This window comes from Cibotium barometz, chromosome 30 (genome assembly GCF_041138505.1).
Source record: "Cibotium barometz isolate CiBa-2024 chromosome 30, ASM4113850v1, whole genome shotgun sequence".
NCBI classification, from domain to species: domain Eukaryota; kingdom Viridiplantae; phylum Streptophyta; class Polypodiopsida; order Cyatheales; family Cibotiaceae; genus Cibotium; species Cibotium barometz.
In genome coordinates, this window is record NC_141075.1 from 8,938,591 (window position 1) to 8,957,156 (window position 18,566).

Below are 18,566 nucleotides of genomic sequence, written 5' to 3' on the forward strand. Positions count from 1 at the left end.
AAGCACCTTGGGTCATAACAAAGGATGAGCAACGGTGTGTAAAGAAGTGCATTAGTGAGTTTCGTACCCCTACAGGATGCATGCATTGCTTGAAGGGAGCATTTACAAAGGACGATGAGCTTAGTGGCTTGAAGAGTCATGATTGGCACAAATTCTTGCAATTCGTGCTTCCTATAGCCATCAAGGATTGCCTAAACGATGACATTAGAGCAATAATTTATAAAACTGGTGCAGTGGTACGTTGGATATCAAGGAAAGAGATTAGTAGAGACACATTGGAAGCAGGATGATTAAACTCCATCAAGGCTGTTACAATGGTTGAGAAATACTTTCCAACCAGTATTTTAACCATTCAATTGCACTTGCTAGTTCATGTGGTTGATGAAGTTGCTGTGGCTAGGGTTGTCCATAGCCGATGGATGTTTTTCTTGAAGAGATTTATGAAGACACTTAAAGGATTTGTTCATCAAAGAGCTCGTCCTGAAGGTAGTATGGCAGTGGGATGGCTTGTTCAAGAATCACTTGTATATATAACTGAATTTCTCAATACGTCTGATCCTCGATATGCCAAGATTATGGACACAAGGAGAAGATGATCGACTAGTTGGGGAAGAGCCACAAGGGAAAGGCCTTGTGAGAACAATGGATGTAGCATTGCGTGAGACGATCAATAAATTTTGCATCTTAAACTCACATGCTATGGAGAAATGGATCAAGAGATATAACTTGGTGAAGGCTGAAAGGGACCAAGCTCGTTTGAGTTTTAGAAGGTGTCGAACAACCCGCACACTACCGTACCCAACAGAACTTGCACTTCTTCCAGACTTTCCTTCTAATAAATGGCTCAAGCAAACCATACTACAAGCTAAACGCAATAGTGAATCAATAAGTGATGAGGAGGAGGAGCTTGCATATGGTTGTGATTTCCATGTATGTCAGTTAGGGATATCTACGCATTGTCTTTTATGTTGTGCTTTCGTGAATTTATACAATAAAAGTACTTATTTATTGTGCTTGTAGTACCGTAAGTTTGGGGCAATTTGGTCATGTGGACGTCACTTTCGAGTAGAAGGAATAGATAAAAAGAGAATAACATTTGATTGTGGTGTGAAGGCTGATTTCATGTAAGAAACTCGTTCAAGTGCAAGTGATGGCAATACTGAAGCAGGCATGCTAGATTATTGTGGAACAATCCAAGATATTATCAAGGTTGGATTCCGAAAGTTTGATATGTTCATTTTTTATGTGAAATGGTTCATGACTTTTGTAGTACACATTGGAATTTAATTGTTATAGATATTGAGTCGAAGCAATGTTATCTTACTAATTCAACTGTAGACTTTCATGGCAACATGAGGCAGTAAGTCCACACGATCGTTTTTTATAGTATTGAGAGAGAGAGGAGAGTTAGTATTGACAATTGAACAATGGTGTGCAGATTTATTAGAAAGTTAATAGCTAGTATTGAGGTCCTTACCCAGGAAGAGATTTTAGAGGCAACGAAGAATATTATATGCAAATTTCCACAGCAATATGATGGCTTTAGCTATGGTTAGAAAGTGTGCTACAACGCCGCTACAATGCCATGTTACTGGTGCACTCAATGTTGGAACTATCCTTAGAAAATGTAAGCATGCACTTCTTCTAATGATATCTTAGTTTCTTTGTTCATTCACACTGATAGCACATATGTAATTTTTCGTGTGTAGAATCTGCGACGGAATATACAGATTTGGATGTAAGACTATTCAGGGCCACAACAATTGAAACTCTAATTAAAAATATGCAATGAGAGCCCAATGTGCTATATGCATTTGTGCCCCCTCCATAACAGCCAAGACCAATGTCGCTGTGCTGCCACACGGGCAGTATCCACACAAACGATCCATCTTGGAGATTTGCCATCCCCTCTGCGAGAGAGTAAGCACAGAAAGAGCATGCTACTAACTCTCCCCAACAACAAGAGCAAGATTAATCTCCCCCACACAGCAAGAGTAAGCTTCTCCTACCCAACGATAATATTCTACATTAGTCCAGTTAACTAGAATTCACATATTAAGAACACAACTTTGATGTAATGTGTAAATTTAATATAATTGATAATGTAAGAAGACATTGATCTTTGTATTAACTGCTCTTAACATGTATAAAAAAATTTCATGCCGGATGTTAACAAGGCATTTTTGTATCTCCATGTTATAATGATGATCTCTATTATATAGTTGATAGAACCAAGAAAACTTGCTTCATGGTAATTTCTTTATATGAAATATTTTTTTCGTTCTTCCACGGTACCTATATGCAGAATTCAAAGTAATGTATGTAAGAAATAGTATATTATGGCCTAATGTTGAAATTTAGACATTTTCAAGGTAGAGGAGCATGGAATCCCAGAATATGTGATTGCCATTGAAGCAAATAGGAAGAAAAAAATTCAAAAAGAAGAAAGAAGTAACATTTATACAATAACATATAGACCAAAGATAACTCAATGAAATTTTATTATAGATGGAAAGGTTACAATACCAAGGTGATTCCACAACCTCTAGGATATGTGGTTCGATACAAACAGAATAGGTTTTGGAAGCTGCTTTTGATTTTCCTACCATCTAACTTAAAATAGAAATCCCTCGGTGCATCACTACGTATCAATTGGATCTCGTCTAAGAAAGGCCAATGGCCAATGGTGGCCAATGACTTTCTAGATTGACCACTATGGGGTCTCGACCTTGTAATTGGATTACAACATCTATAATGGAAGAGTGAGTTTCATCATGCATGTCTTGATCCAAGCTTTACCAGACGCCTCTCTATAGTCGCTATCTTTTGTAACAAAATCGTATGGATAATGTTTGCCTCCCAATGAAATACCTGGTCATAAAAAAAAATCAATGCTAAAAATTAATGGATGTCATCCTAACAGAATTTGCTATAAACACAAACAAAGGCTTTATGTTTTGTTTTTACCTGAATGTATCATCTGACATTGTTACTTTGTATTCACTGGCATCTTCTATAGAGGTCCTCTTTACATCCCATCTATCCTCTCAAAAATTGGTTCATCTAATCATTATCAATGGACCTCACTTGATATGTTAACTTTGTTTTCTTGACTCCCTCACATGATGAAACATATGTACAAAGGCACTAAATGGTATAAACCAACTTTTATGGATATCTTTAGAACCTCGTTTTTGATGGTTTCATTGCTGCTGCATGCATATCTATTCTTATCTTATTCTTGTATGCTGCAATGATGTCTCTTCTGCAAACAAGAACAAACCCATTCTTGGCTAGACAATGTGGTGGTAGTGGGATAGACTCCAATCTACCAATATTATCATTTGCATTAGTCAAAACATACATGGAATTATAAAAGAATATTCTCTATGTTACTAAATAACTGGGTGGGTTATCATATAGCAATGTGCCTATCTCTATATGGAAGCCATTTATTCTTCCATTGATGCACTCTACATATGGCCAGTCCTTCACATCCGATGAATATAAAGCTGCAAGAAAATTTTAATACTTAGCAATAGAGCACAAAACAATTAGGTATTGAATACAAAAAACAAAGACTACTTATTGAATCTTACTGTTTATCTTAGATCTTATACTTTCATCATGGTGATGTAGCATTATGTCCGTGTGCATATAAACATGCTGCATATAAGGATCTCGATTACACCATTTGGCCGCTGCAGAACTCCATGATCCCACCTTTTCAATGCTTGTTAGGATCACTAATGTCTTTTCATTTTACCTTGAATGCTCTGCAAGTGTTGGGTCTCATTGTGATAATCCAGTCTGACTTCTTGAACCACTGAGGGATCTAGCTTGCCAACAACATTCTTCCTGTTAAAAAGCTCCACACTTTCAATGCTACAGATGTGTTTTCTCCTAGAGCTAATCTACAAAGGAAAAACAGAACATTATTACCATTTAGTTTGGCTCAACAATCTAAATAACGAAAATAAAACTTTAAAGATATATTGTGAACAATACACTCCCTTTTCTTTGTAGTTAAGTTGACAAATAACCCTGTAAGTTTTCACAAATGACATCACAGTCAAGAAGGTTAATGAACATAACAAACAAAATAAAATCACAAAGAAATCATGATTAATAAATATAGCTTAATGAAGTTTACCAAACTATTAAGATGGAAGAAAAAAGAGGCTGAGAGAAGAAGATGAAGTAGATATGGTGAAAATAAGTGATGTTGTAAGAGAGGTGAGAAACGAAGAGAACTAAGTTTAAATTGTGGAGAAAGTTTTCAATTAGACTAGTTTTCAATCGTCTAGCCTCTTTTCTTGATATTCCTTCTGACGTACATTTTGGTAGGTGGTATTCAAGCTTAACATTCTTCTATTTTTTGAGTTTTGTGCCAATATATTTTATTGATCTTTTTTGAGCTTGAAATTATGGGGACCACTCTGACAAAAAAGATCCATGTTACATGGATCTAGAATCCAAGCACTTATTGGCTGGCCTTATATTATTTTAATGGACTCCAAAAGGATCCATTTGGAGTCTGAATTTTTCCTAATGAGTGTGGATTTTTCAATAGGAAGTATGCTGATGGTTGCTGGATCCCTTAGTGGTTCAAGAAGTTCACTAGATTACGAGAGACCCAAAACTCAAGGAGAATTCAAGGTAAAATGAAAAGACACTAGTGATCCTAACCAGCATTGAAAAGGTAAGATCCTAGAGTTTTGCAAGGCAGCCAAATGGTGCAATCAAGGTGCCTGTCCGGCATGTTTATATACACAAGAACATAATGCTACATCACCAAGGATCAAAGTATAAGACCTAAGACAATAATAAGATTTAGTACTCTTTGTTTCTTGTGTTCTATAGCTAGTTGTTTAGTGCCATATAGCTAAGCATTGATAATTTTCTACAACTTTATATCCATTGAATATGCAGGAGTGGTAGAATGTAGAGTACTTTAGTGGAAGAATCAATGTAAACTTCTACATAGAGATAGATACATTGTTATATGATAATCTACCCATCCATTTAGCAACCTAGGAAATCTTCTTTTACAATTCCATTTCTGTTTTGTCTTATGCAAATAATAATGTTGGCAGACTAGAGTCTATCCACTATCACCATTGTCTAGCCAACAATGGGTTTGTTCTTACATAGACATCATTATAGTATGTAAGAATAACATAAGAACAGATATGCATGTAGCAATGAAACCATAAAACAGGTTCTAAGGACATCCATGGAAGTTGGTTTATACCATTTAGTGCCTTTACATAGATGTTTGCATCCTCTGAGGATGTCAAGAAAACAAAGATAACATATCAAGTGAGGTCACTTGATAATGATTCAATGAACCAATTTTGGGAGGAGGGATGGGATGTAAAGAGAACCTCTGTTGAAGATGTCATTAAATGCAAAAAAGTAACAATGCTAGATGTTACATCCAGGTGAAATCAGAACATACTATGTTTCTTTATTTTTGTAGCAAATTATGTTAGGGTGATAGTCGTTAAATTTTAGCATTGGTTGTTTATATGACCAAGTATTTCATTGGGAGGAAAACACTATGCATGTGATTTCGTTACAGAAGATGGCAACTACTATGGAGAGGTGTCTAGCAAAGCTTGGATCAACACATGTGTGTGATGGAACTCGCTCTTTCCCACCATTATAGATGTTGTAATCCAATCACAAGGTCGACAACCATTAGTGGTCAATCTAGAAAGCTGTTGGCTATTGGCATTTCTTCGACAAGATATCTGATTGATGTGTAGTGATGCACCAAGGGATTTTTATTTTAAGTTAAATGGTAGGAAAATCTAAAGAAAAAGTGAAGCTTCGAAAATCTACTCTGTTTGTATTGAACCACATATCCTAGAGGTTGTGGAATTATCTTGAGATTATAACCTTTCTCTTCTATAATAATATTTCAAGAGTTATTCTCGCCAATAATTTCGAATGGATCCATTTAAAGAAAGTAACTATAAGCATTGGTACAGAATGTTGCCAAAAGAATAGGAAAATAAAATCACTTCAATGTGATAAGGGTCCAACAATTAGACATGACGACCCCTATCGTCGTATAATGATTCGGCAAAGCTTGTCAAATCACTACAATGCGATAAGGATCCAACAATTGGATATGATGACTCCTATCACGTTGTTGGTAAAGTTTCCAAATCACTACAATAGGGGTGGAAGCATTAGGGGATAATTAGACTCCAAAGTTTTCAAATCACTGCAACACTGGAAAAAGCATTAGGTGCATAATCTTACCAAAATACTAAGAAAATAAAATCACTGCAATGCGATAAGGGGTCAACAATTGACATGACGACCCTTATCGCGTTGTAGTGGACTCAATTTCGACTCTTTTTTCTTCTAGAGAGAGAAAGAATTTGGACCAACAAGAAGAGAGCCCTAGGAAAACAAAATCACTACAATGTGATAAGGGTCTAATGAGTAGACACATGACGACCCCTATTACGTTGTATAGTGATTTGGTAAAGCTTCCAAATCACTACAACGCAATAAGGATCTAACAATTAGACATAACAACCCTTATCGGCGTTGTAGTGATTTGGCAAAGTTTGCCAAATCATTACAATGTGATAAGAGTCCAACAATTGGATATGATGACCCTTATTGGCGTTGTATTGATTTGGCAATGCGATAAGGATACAACAATTAGACATGACAATCCCTATCACATTGTAGTGATTTGGCAAAGTTTTTAAATTACTACAACATGCGAAAGCATTACGGAAGAATTAGACTCCAAAGTTTCCAAATCCCTACAACACTGGCAAAAGCATTAGGTGCATAATGTTACTTAAAGATTACAAAAACAAAATCATTACAATGCAATGAGGATCCAACAATTGGACATGACAATCCCTATCACGTTGTAGTGATTTGGAAAAGTTTCCAAATCACTACAACACTAACGGAAGTATTAGGGGAGAATTGGACTCAATTTTGGGCCTTTTTTCTCTAGGGAGAGTAAGAGTTTAGACCAACAACAAGAAAAGAGCCTTAGGAAAAACAATCACTACAATGCAATAAGGGTCCAAAAATTATACACGACAACCCCTATCACATTGTAGTCGATTGGCAAAGTTTCCAAATCACTACAATGCAATGAGGGTCCAACAATTGGACATGACTACTCCTATCACACTACAAGAGAATCATTGTTTTTCGACGCTTAGTTTCCACGCCTGGTCGCGTCGTCGATATGTGCGTCAAAATAGGCATCGAAATAGGCGTCGAAATATGCATGAAAAAATGCGTCGAAATAAGCGTGGAAAAAGTCGTCGAAATAATAGTGGATTTTTTTTAAATTGAATTTATATATAATATTTGCTAGTTCCCATCCTGGGGTATGTTTTAGCCTTCTCTTTCTACCTCTTTGCAAGCATATGTGTCTATGAGAGAGAGAGAGAGAGAGAGAGAGAGAGAGAGAGAGAGATGATCAGAGAGAAAGAGATAGATAAAGAGAGAGATAGATAAAGAGAGAGAGAGAGGGGGGGAGAGCCGAGGGAGAGAGGAGGGTATAACTTGAGAGAGAGAGAGAGAGAGAGAGTGAGAGAGCTAGAGAGAGAGATGATCAGAGAGAAAGAGATAGATAAAGAGAGAGAGAGAGGGGGGAGAGTCGAGGGAGAGAGGAGGGTATACGTTTCATCACGCTCTCTGAAGGAGGAAAAATGCTAGCTCCTCCTTCTCATCACACTAAGGTGCAATTAAGAAAGTGCTCTATTTTACAATGAAATTAACGTTCATCATCAACTTGCTCACCCCTCAGCGAGATCCATGGCTCCAAATAAATCTATTTCTAGAAATACTCCATCATTGTTGTCAATTGGTGGAACCAATTGTCTTGTAGTAGTAGAAGGTAATTCATCCATGTCGTCATCCTTTTCTAGCTCTAGCATGAGAGCTGTCGATGCATCATGATCATACTCAGCTTGAATCTCTTCTTCTTCTGGATTATCTCTAGTGTCTGTTTCTCATTCAAGATGTATTTGCTCAATGAGTGCACCTTCATCCAATCCTAATCCCGTGTGAGCCTCACCTACTTCCTCAACTAGTATGTCTTCTTCTTGTTGTTCAATAGGTGCTAGTGGTGTATGCTCAATCATCACATGATTTGAGGGAGGTTCCTCCGCATCTGGCAAACAGTCAACTGCTATTTTCACCTCTTCAAATATTTGTTTTCCACGTGGATTTATTTGGATCATAAACAACCATTTATGATATGTCGGGTCTTCCACAAAGATGATTTGCTCACAGTGCTCTGGTAGCACAAATGTGTCCCTTTGGTCAGTCCATATCTTTGTGCGGTCTACTTGAAGAAATCCACACTTGTCTTTGCGTACAGTTACTTGAGTTACCAACAGTATAAGACGGTAAATCTAGTATCTATGTCAGAATACCAAAAGTACAAATTAGGTCACATGACACTTAATTTTTATGGTAGGCCATTACAAAGATCTAGGCTTGGCCGAAAACTACATGCCTAAACCATGGACATATATCCACATAGGAAACCTCCTTTGAAACCAAACGCGATAATATAAGAGAATCCAAAATATATATCCTGCGCTGAGTTTCCCATGGGAGATTTGATAAAACCAAGCTGCAGAGTTAATTCACATTGTATTACTTTGAGAAAGAATAACACTTTAAATTAAAGTTTAGGGCATGGACATAGCAAACCTTAAAATAGCTTACATAACTTTGTCGTTGACCTCCTTGTGCATTCTGGATAAGACATCAATTTCCTCCACATCAAAAGGAAAGTATTAAGGAGTGTTTCGTATCGAAAACATCACAATAAAGGAGGGGACCAAATACCTCAAAGCTTCAACATTAGAATTTTGCAATTCTAGAAAGGCAGCTTCTCTCCTCGCCCTTTCAATACTCTCCCTATTAGCCTTCCTATTTCTTGCTTTGTTATTGGTCTTTTGTATGTTGTATCATGTGTCACGCGAATGATTAAACTTTCTCTTTAGTGACTGTAACTCTTTTCCTCAAGGAAGGGATCTCCAAAATACCTTTCGTCCTTGTGTCAGTGTCTTATCATACCTAACCCTACGAAGCCGTAGTGAGTACATGTTCTTTGATATCACTCTGTCACTCTGTGTGCATGGGCAGCTAGAACATAGCTGTTTTGAAAATGCTCAATGAGTCAATCCTCAGCAATCTCCTGTAAGCAACCCATCGCTAAGCCTTGCCAACGCATACCATAGTGGTTCCTTTCGCAAATGGATCTGACAAGGCGCTAGAATAAGAGCTTCCATTCTTCTGTGCGCACCCCACCCGCCTTCTCCATCCTCCTCGCATTCCTGCCTCACTGTCTCCATTCGCGTAGCCCTCCATCAACACCTCTCCCAATCGTGAGCCCTTTCCCTTTACCGCCTCCTACGCTCATCTCTGCCTCCTGCTGTTTTCCTCTTCCTTTTCCCCTCCACCTGTCGCGCTGCTCTCATTCTTGCCCATCCGTCGTCCCCCTTTGCTCCTACTTCCTTCTCAGCAAGTTTTTTGCGTGCTCGAGCTGTTGTTCTTTCGGTGAGTATCGGCTCCCTTTGTTCTTCAACCCTTCACAAGGACTCCATGGCAATCACTCCATCATCCCTGACTAAGACTGTTGCCCCCTGCCTTTTCACCAAAGCAGACCTCCAGCTCCCAACATCAACAGTAGCCTCCCTTGAAGCCTCAACACTTGTATGCAAGATTGTTGATAGCCAAAATCACTCCGCTCCCCTTAGGAGGACCTGCAAAACGGTGCCCTCTTAGGATCAGGAGAAGTTTTCGTCTTCCACTCTTCCCCCCTCCCCCAGTGCTTCCCTCATTTGATCACGCCCCCAGCCTCTCCCCCTCAGAGCCTACTCCCCCCCCTCTCTCTCCTACAGATACCTCTACTGTGATAGTTGGAGCCGAGTATATGCATACAGCAGAGCTAGAGCGGAGTGGCCCCACATGGAGCACAACTCAGCCATCTACTCGTCCGAACCCTCACCCCAAGTGTCACTAAAGAAGGGCAGCTTTGACCCCACTATACCCCTTTGATGCGGATGGTCTCTTGAAACATTCAGGGATTGGGCAGCCCACAATGCTGCTCCAGGTTGGGAGTCCTTCACGAGGAGCTGCAAAGAACCTTAGTGGGAGGCTCTATTCGACATTCTCTTTCTTCATCACAAGCACAAGGTATTCTTAAATCATACTGCCATGACAAGCAATCAAAGTGGAAACAATATCTTCCATTGGTGCAGGCAATCCTTAATATACTCATTTATCTAGCATTGGCAAGACTCCATACGAGGCAGCATTTGGTCACCATTTCTCATCACTTCTTATGAATACGGCATTGCCATTATTGGAGACCAAGAAGACTACAGAGACATTCTCAAAAATCATTGAGTCAGTGAAGGAGCGCCTATTCAAAGAACGGGAAGCATACACCAAGAAAGTCAACAAGTCTCACAAAGATTTCACCTACAAGGAGGACCATTCTATAAATACAGATCATAAATCATTCTTTTTTCATAAGAAAATAGTGCAGATATGTATGATTGAAGACCTTGGTCTTTGCATGCATAAATCTCAACGAAGCACCTAGTGCTTCAGTCCATAAGCAGCCCCAAAGTTTGCTTCAGCAATCAACCTTCAATAGTGCATCTCCCTCAACAAATATGGGTGTGCATAAGGCTCTCCGAAGTGGCTTCAAAGTTGACTTCATACTGCTTGATAGCTCAGCATACATCCGGTCTACAATGACCTTGCATTTGGTAGTGTCCCCTCAATCAATTCTCAATAAGTTCTTTGCATTGTAACAGTTCTCCAAAGTAATACAAGCAAATACTCCTGCTTGCAATGGGAGAGTGAGCATTCAGTGGGTAAATCGAGACCCAATCTGGTGTTCTCTGCTTTCTCTCTCTCCAACTCTACCTCTTGTGTATAAAAGATTAAAGTGGATTGTTTCATTCTCTCACTTCATAAAGGTATAAAGAAGGTCTTGTTATGCATTACACGATCTAGCCAGTTGCATGTTACATTGGACTTTCCAGTGCGTTTCTTTGTAGGCACCTATTCCTTGATCACATGATATTCACAACTCAAAGGTTTGCTTAATATGAAGGCATCATGGATGCACAGGCAGCTAAAATGGAGGCTATATCTACCCGTCTCAACAAGATGGAGTCGACACGTCGATCACATGATATTCACAACTCAAAGGTTTGCTTAATATGAAGGCATCATGGATGCGCAGGCAGCTAAAATGGAGGCTATATCTACCCATCTCAACAAGATGGAGTCGACATGTCGAGCACCTAGTATTCCAGATCTAGAATCTACAAAGGCCCATGCTTCGGAGCAAGTGTGTGACGATTATGAGAACGAAGTGGCAAATCTTGCGTTTCTTTGTAGGCACCTATTCCTTGATCACATGATATTCACAACTCAAAGGTTTGCTTAATATGAAGGCATCATGGATGCGCAGGCAGCTAAAATGGAGGCTATATCTACCCGTCTCAACAAGATGGAGTCGACACGTCGATCACATGATATTCACAACTCACAGGTTTGCTTAATATGAAGGCATCATGGATGCGCAGGCAGCTAAAATGGAGGCTATATCTACCCGTCTCAACAAGATGGAGTCGACACGTCGAGCACCTAGTATTCCAGATCTAGAATCTACAAAGGCCCATGCTTCGGAGCAAGTGTGTGACGATTATGAGAACGAAGTGGAAAATCTTTCTTGAGGAGGATTTTTCACTCCTTTGGATGCGAGCAAGGATGTACTTGTCACATGCACCTTGCATTGGGTGTCATGTGTAAGACATGTAGAATGCTAATCTCAGAGCTAAAACTGAAGGGCAAGAACATAACAAACCGGTTTAAAATTTGATTCTGGAGCATATGTTATTGATTTAGGTAGGGAAGGACTGGTGAAGGACAATGGGATGCTATCGGCCAACGCATGAAAGTGGAAAAGACCTGTTGGCTACAATATTTGAGGAATACTTTGTCCAAGACCTAGCTGACCAGCAATCGGCCAATCCACTAGGGCTTCCCAAGGCCGATAAAAGAAAAAGGTGCTCATTGTTTTGATCATTGGCTGGATCACAGATTTAGGAGATTAGAACAGGTTTCTACCTTTTCATGAAGGCAATCTATAGCTGTAAATTTTTGCACTACCTTTTTGTACATTAAAATATATTGAATACTCATCTCTCTCTCTCTCTCTCGTCTCTCTTCTGCACGTGTTTTTGCATTAGCATGTTCCAAGATGGTGTTTAGGACTGAAAGAAAACTCCAGAGCTATACTCAACTATCTCTCTCTCTTCTGCATGCGTTTTTTGCATCAGCATGTTCCAAGATGGTGTTTAGGGCTGAAAGAAGACTTCCAGAGCTTCTGCATGTGTGATCCCCCAAGAGCTAGAGTGAGAGTGTCATACACAATACTCAAGAAAGAAGAGCAGAGACATTGTTGAGGGACAGGGCAAGAATAGAAAGGAGACATGATGGAATAGATGCATAGATCTTCATCAGAGTTGGAGTGCATTTGGAGACCAAGCATGGTTTTCAGTGAAAAGGTCGCCAAGAAGGAAAAGTGACAAGGAGACTCCAAGAATAAACAATGGGATGATGACAATCATCCAAGAATAGAGATTGGAATCCCGTCATCAAGTTTAGCAAGGGGGGATGTCATGTGCAAGACATGTGCAGGGCTGATCTCAAAGCTAATCGTGAAGGGCAACAAGACAAAATAACTAGTTTAGAATCATATTCAGGAGCATATGTTGTTGATCTAGGTAGGGAAGGATTGGTAGAGGACAATATGATGATATCGACCAACGTATGAAAGAGGAAAAGACTTGTTGGCTGCAATATTTGAGGAATACTTTGTCCAAGACTTGGCCGACCAACAGCTGGCTAGTCCATTAGGACTTCCCAAGGCCTATAAAAGGCAAAGGTGCTCATTGTTTTGATCATTCATTCCTCCATGGGCTAGATCATAGATTTAGGAGATTAGAGTAGGTTTCTACCCTTTCATGAAGACAGCCTATGGCTGTAAAGTTTTGTACTACCTTTTTGTACATTAGAATATAATGAATACTCAACTCTCTCTCTCTCTCTCTCTCTCTCTCTCTCTCTCTCTCTCTTTTGCATGCATTTTGCATCAACACGTTCCAAGATGGTTTTTAGGGCTGAAAGAAGACTCCCAGAGCTTTCGCATGTGACATTGGGGTACACAATGATACGCGAGCATCATCATCAATGCAACATTTGTATAGAAGTGATTCATCAGTGCAACATTTGTATAGAAGTGATACCGTTTTCTATGAATATTTATTGTACGCGCCATGACCCCATTGTGAGTCCTCAGTCCATGGATTATCAAGCACGAGCTACGTGGGTTTGTCTTCGAGCCATAAAGGCCAATCTGGAGTCAATCCTTTTAACCCGTTTGGAGAATTCATCAGATAAGTGCATGTAGCAATCAACCTTAGCAATAGGTTTGCATTAGAAGCATTTAGTTTAAGCTAGGAAGGCATGCGTACGAGCCAACCAAAGGCTAGCCCATGGCTGTTTGCCCAGTTGACAGCCTGATTGGGGGCTGTTTACAACCATGAAACCCATGCAAAGGCAGCCAACAGCATAAGGAACCTAGCATGTACTTATCGGTCAGCAAAAGGGATTGTAATAGGGACTTACAGCAACATGTTAGGGCCAATGAGCAATCAGCTAACAAGCTAGGCACAGTAAAAGTAAAAGCGCCATCATTCAATGTTTTATGAACATTTTACGTCCAAACAAGGCCTAGCCGACAACGTCATCTGGCCAACCAACAACCCAACATCATATAAAAGCAGGCTCGTATACTCACCATAAAATCATAAAAGTCTCAGTCAACAAAACAACAAATCATCATCCTACTTCTCCAGGCAAAATCTCTGAAGTTCTCTTCAACATCCAACTAGCATATGTGCAATCCTACCGCTATTTTGGACTTGCATAAGTGGCCCCAAAAAGTCTTCTACAGTGCCCTTCAATTGGTGGATACTCAACGAACGCATAGGCCTCTGCGTGCCTTGACCAACAAATGATCACTGGTATATAGCACATAATGGTTTTTCCTTGTAATAAAGTCAACATGTTGACAAGGTAAACGTACGATCTTCCTCATCCTTGGGCAATCATATCACTTGTTCTCAAGCATTGTACAACAATTCTCCAAAGAATTAATATAAGTAAATATTCCAAATTGCAAGGGGGTCCTTCAGTGGGTAATTGGGACCCAATACTGTGTTGTCTACTTTCTCTTCTATTCTCTTCTCTCTCGCTACTATGTGTATGGATACTAAAGATCTCACCAAATAAAGGTACAAAGAAGGCCCTGTAGCACGTTACTCCCCATAGTGTTTCTCTATAGACAAAGTGCTAGTCCTAAGTGTACAATAGGTCACAAGGCTTGATTTGGTGTCTTCATTCTCAACCACATCTTGTGCTTGAATTCAAGTTCTATTACTTCTTTCTTGTAAATAATACAGAGCAATAGTTTAGGACTCTTATGTAGGTTATTGTACGTGTGATTCTATCGCACTCTTCGTTTTGTATTTGGAAAACCCTGGCACATACTACATAGGCACAACTGTTCTACACCATGGCAGGCACAAGCCTTGCCCATGGTACGACCCATTACCTGGAGAACCCTTGACCTTGAAAGACACCTCCGAAGAGCTTCAATGCATGCAATCTTTGCTTCAACTTCGATTCAACACCAACAAAACCTCGCCTCGGTCGACGTATTCACCACGAAGAAGCCTAATCTCTGAGTATCATGGCACACCAAGAAGATTCAAATCACCATCTACCCATGCAAAACGTTCCATGGTGATCCTAACACTCATTCCGCCAATCACAAGGTGTGGACCGCTTCTACCAACTGCCTAATTTTGAAGGGTCCCAGTCATTTCCACAACCGAAGGAGGCCTTGCATGAAGAACTTCCACATCTCCTATAGCTTTCATAACACTCTAATAAGCTGCCTACCACCAAGGCTACCCAAAACTTATACCAATATGTCTTGCATCTACCTCCAGATCGGTCTCGAACCATACCACTTAACCTTGTATGCCAACTTCATGGTGTATCCTGGACCATCCACACCTTTCCACCCTGGCAATAACTTCACTACCAACTTGGGTGATGCAAGAATGTAATTAATACACTTTGTTGAAACGGATGTGTACTCGTATGTCAACAATAAGATATCCTATCTTGGATACAATGTCCAACCACATGCAATTGATATAGACCTAGACTAGATCAAAGACAATGTGAGGTTGCATATAGACAAGATTAGAGGGCTGAAGTCACCCATCTATTATGTAAACACACGAAAGTGCAAGACAGTACATTACATCTCCCTTCAATCACCTACCTCCAAAACAATACACCTGGTGTTATTTGCATAGTGGTTGAGTACTTTGGGTACAATGCGGTATAGTACGTGTATGGTACGAGTACGTAAAGTATGCATCAAGATAAGTACTTTAAGTACGTTCATGTTTTTTACTATATATATATATATATATATATATATATATATGTATGTATGTATGTATGTATGTAAAATAAGAAATATCTAGCATCCATACAAAAATAGCGTAAAAGACAATGGTAATATTGAAATGAAAACTAATCTATTAACTACTGAGCAATGACCACTGACCAAAATAATTAAAAAATGGGCCAAATAAGTGTTGTACATTGAACCTCATATTTGGTACGAAGACCTTATCCATACGAGGTACGGTACGTATGGAGTGGTACGGAAAATACTGAAGGTACACATCGCATGAGTACGGGTACGGAATGCAACTATGGTTATTTGCACAACGTGGTCACATTCCCAGTCTCCAAATACATACCGGTATTTACCCACGCAATTCATTCAATGGCTGCCATTTTTACTCCTCTAACACAGTCACATTCTTTCTTTGTATTTGATTCAACCTATGGATTTATATATAAAACTATGCCCTCTTCCTGCATAATGGAATGAGAAACATAATTCCCATTTCTGTACCTCTTCTGATATGGATTGCATAGCTGTGTTATCTATGGCTTAGGCAACCCATGATTGCCAGCACAGAAGCTTTAACCTCTGTTAATCCAGTAATGTCCTCATGCATGTAGGACACCAAGCCAACCTTCTCATGGTCAATTCATTTCAAAGCTATGGGAGTAATTTCCAAGGACATAAAACCACAAACTCATGACCATACACTTGTGCTAGTCATGTACTTAAAACAGTCTAAGAGGTCTGTTGAGCTAGTTATTAGAAAAGACAAAGCTAATGCATCACATGAAGTCGAATAGTTAGTTGAGGAACCTAAGCTGAGATTTTGGCAAGCAACAGCATACACTGCACTAAGAGGGCCAGAAGAAACGAGAGTGTCGACAGCACACTAACTCAATCCTCACACAACACCCTCAATGTCAGCAACTGGCAATTACGAGATTAGCATCCTCCTCCTGCCCACAAGCCATAGCACATCATTCTCACAACACATTACATCTTAAGAACACTTGATGTGGTTAAACTTTTCTCAACCACAATATCACTAATGGAAGGGCCGAGCCATCATAGAGTGCCTTCACTACTTTAGAGTATTTAAGAAAAGGTGAAAACAATGAGAATCATACAAGTGAAGCTATGCAATCTAACAAGAAGCCAAAATAAATCATAGGGGCTGCATGGTAGACTTTGCAACCTGGAAGAGGAAGCTGAACAAAGGCCCATTGCTCACCATGCAATGCCTCCGGAAGTTCAAGTGGAATGAATTGCTCCAGCTGCAAGGGCGGTGCAGCACAACCCTGGAAACCAGGATGTTGCCGGTAAACAGAAACAAATCATTGATCTAGCCACTGTATCAATGAAATACACTGCAGAAACCAAACTCGATTGATAAGATACCAGCTGGAATAAAACAAAGTAATGCTAAAGGCATGATAATTTTCTAATATGCTAGTGGCGTACCCTCCGAATGGGAACAGGCTGAATATCAGGTTCATTACAAACTTTCGAGATGACAGTCTGCATTTGAGACCTGCTCCCATTACATCATGCTATGAGTATGTGTGGTTATGTGTGGGCATGGGTGTACAATGGTATAGATCCTTTGCTCACCATTATCTTTCATGAGAACTTTTCACAAATCTCAACAGGCATTAAGAAAAACAATGCAGTAATCTGCCCTCTTTGATTCTTACAGTGATCCACTAATGACTTCAAGTACTGAACAGTTACCTGAAAAAAACGGATTTTTAAAGGTTTAAGAAGGCAGAGGGTACTCAGTATGTAACTAATGGAATCCTTGAGAGTGATGCTGTTGATGGCATTGTTGGGGTAGAATCTAGCAAACTGCAACTTCCTTTTTCTGTCACAGACAACCAGCTCCCACACTCTCTTGCTGCGTGCATCCAGGATGGGACGCAAGAAGAAGTCGAGCTCCCATTCCCTGATGGAAAAAACGTCAGTGCCAGCAGGGGCAAGAGAAAGCTCTTCATGAGGGTCAGATGACAAGGGCTGTGCTCTCAGTGCTTTTCCTTCTTTTGAAGGGATTTGAAAAGGTTGCTCTAAGCTCTCCCTTAAAGGGCCCCCCACAGCATCCAGAGTGCAGCATGGCCAGCGGGTGGGTCTGCTGTTGCAAGATGCCATGTGGACCCATCTTAACCACCATGATCATTTGCGTTGCGTCTTGAATGGTAGAGTTGTACAAGTACTGCAGGAAGGACTCAAAACTGACCTTGGTACACATGCCGCACACCAAAACACCACATATGCTGTGTGTTAAGAAGCAGACCTAGCAAGCAGGAGAAGACCCTAAGAGCAAAACAGCCCTCGCCTTCAAATGCAAGAGAGCAAGCTCCTGTGTCGTCCTTTTATTTTTATTTTTTTAAAAACAAAAAAAACAAACCAGGAAAGCACCTGAGTTCTTTAGTCCCTTGTTCGCTTCTCTCGCAAGGCTGCAACGAACATTGATTCGACCAATGTTCTTCAGATTTTCATATTTGAAGTTTGTAGCGCCCACTGCTGAAATTTGAGGACTAAAACGCCCTCCAAGCCTTCTACAGACTAGTGTTGCTTCGCGACCGTCTGGGAGCTCCGACGGGCAAGAAGCATTTTGCATTTTCAAGGAAGCATTTTGCATGTAGGTACAGCAAAAAAAACATGTGTAAAATCCCTCTTCCTTCCTTTTAGAAGCTAGGCACATCGAGTTACACACAAACACATTGAAACCATACATGCCACAACTGGAAGATATGTGTAAGTGTGTGCGTGCCTATGAATGCATGTGTACATGTCACATACACACATGTAAATATGTGTCTGTGTATGCGCACGCACCCATAATATCCATAGATATTGGTCACACTCATACATATATATATATACATCGCCCTCAACTTGCCAACCTTATATATAAACACATCATGATTGCCATATATATCCAGATAGAAGCTTCTAAAGCACCAAACTTGGTATATAA

The 18,566-nt window shown here is 39.9% G+C and overlaps 1 protein-coding gene across 9 annotated transcripts; it reads right to left on the minus strand.

Moving 5' to 3' along the window:
• Window positions 1–15,656: 15,656 nt before the first annotated feature.
• Window positions 15,657–18,225, minus strand: LOC147621123 (uncharacterized). 9 transcript variants are annotated; one of them, XM_086823853.1, is made up of 6 exons: window positions 18,079–18,174; window positions 18,005–18,029; window positions 17,380–17,817; window positions 17,054–17,123; window positions 16,788–16,890; window positions 15,657–16,548 (listed from the first exon to the last, which is right to left on the minus strand). In XM_086823853.1, exons 3-6 carry the CDS (start codon window positions 17,732–17,734, stop codon window positions 16,513–16,515), a joined length of 564 nt encoding a protein of 187 aa, XP_086679979.1. In that variant the 5' UTR covers window positions 17,735–17,817; window positions 18,005–18,029; window positions 18,079–18,174; the 3' UTR covers window positions 15,657–16,512. The 9 variants fall into 9 exon arrangements, 5 of the variants coding, with proteins under 5 accessions (XP_086679979.1, XP_086679980.1, XP_086679977.1 ...); XM_086823854.1 differs by having other exon boundaries at window positions 16,824–16,890; window positions 18,005–18,140; XM_086823851.1 differs by having other exon boundaries at window positions 18,005–18,140.
• Between the last annotated feature and the right edge of the window lie 341 nt (window positions 18,226–18,566).

Bases quoted from the DNA above. Each gene is read 5' to 3' on its own strand.
- LOC147621123 (XM_086823853.1), bottom strand. From the start codon at position 17,734: ATGGCATCTTGCAACAGCAGACCCACCCGCTGGCCATGCTGCACTCTG. The intron at 16,891-17,053 runs GTACGCCACTAG...CCTGGTTTCCAG, and splicing joins AGCCTGTTCCCATTCGGAGG to GGTTGTGCTGCACCGCCCTT. The intron at 16,549-16,787 runs GTTGCAAAGTCT...GCTTGTGGGCAG, and splicing joins TGTTCAGCTTCCTCTTCCAG to GAGGAGGATGCTAATCTCGT.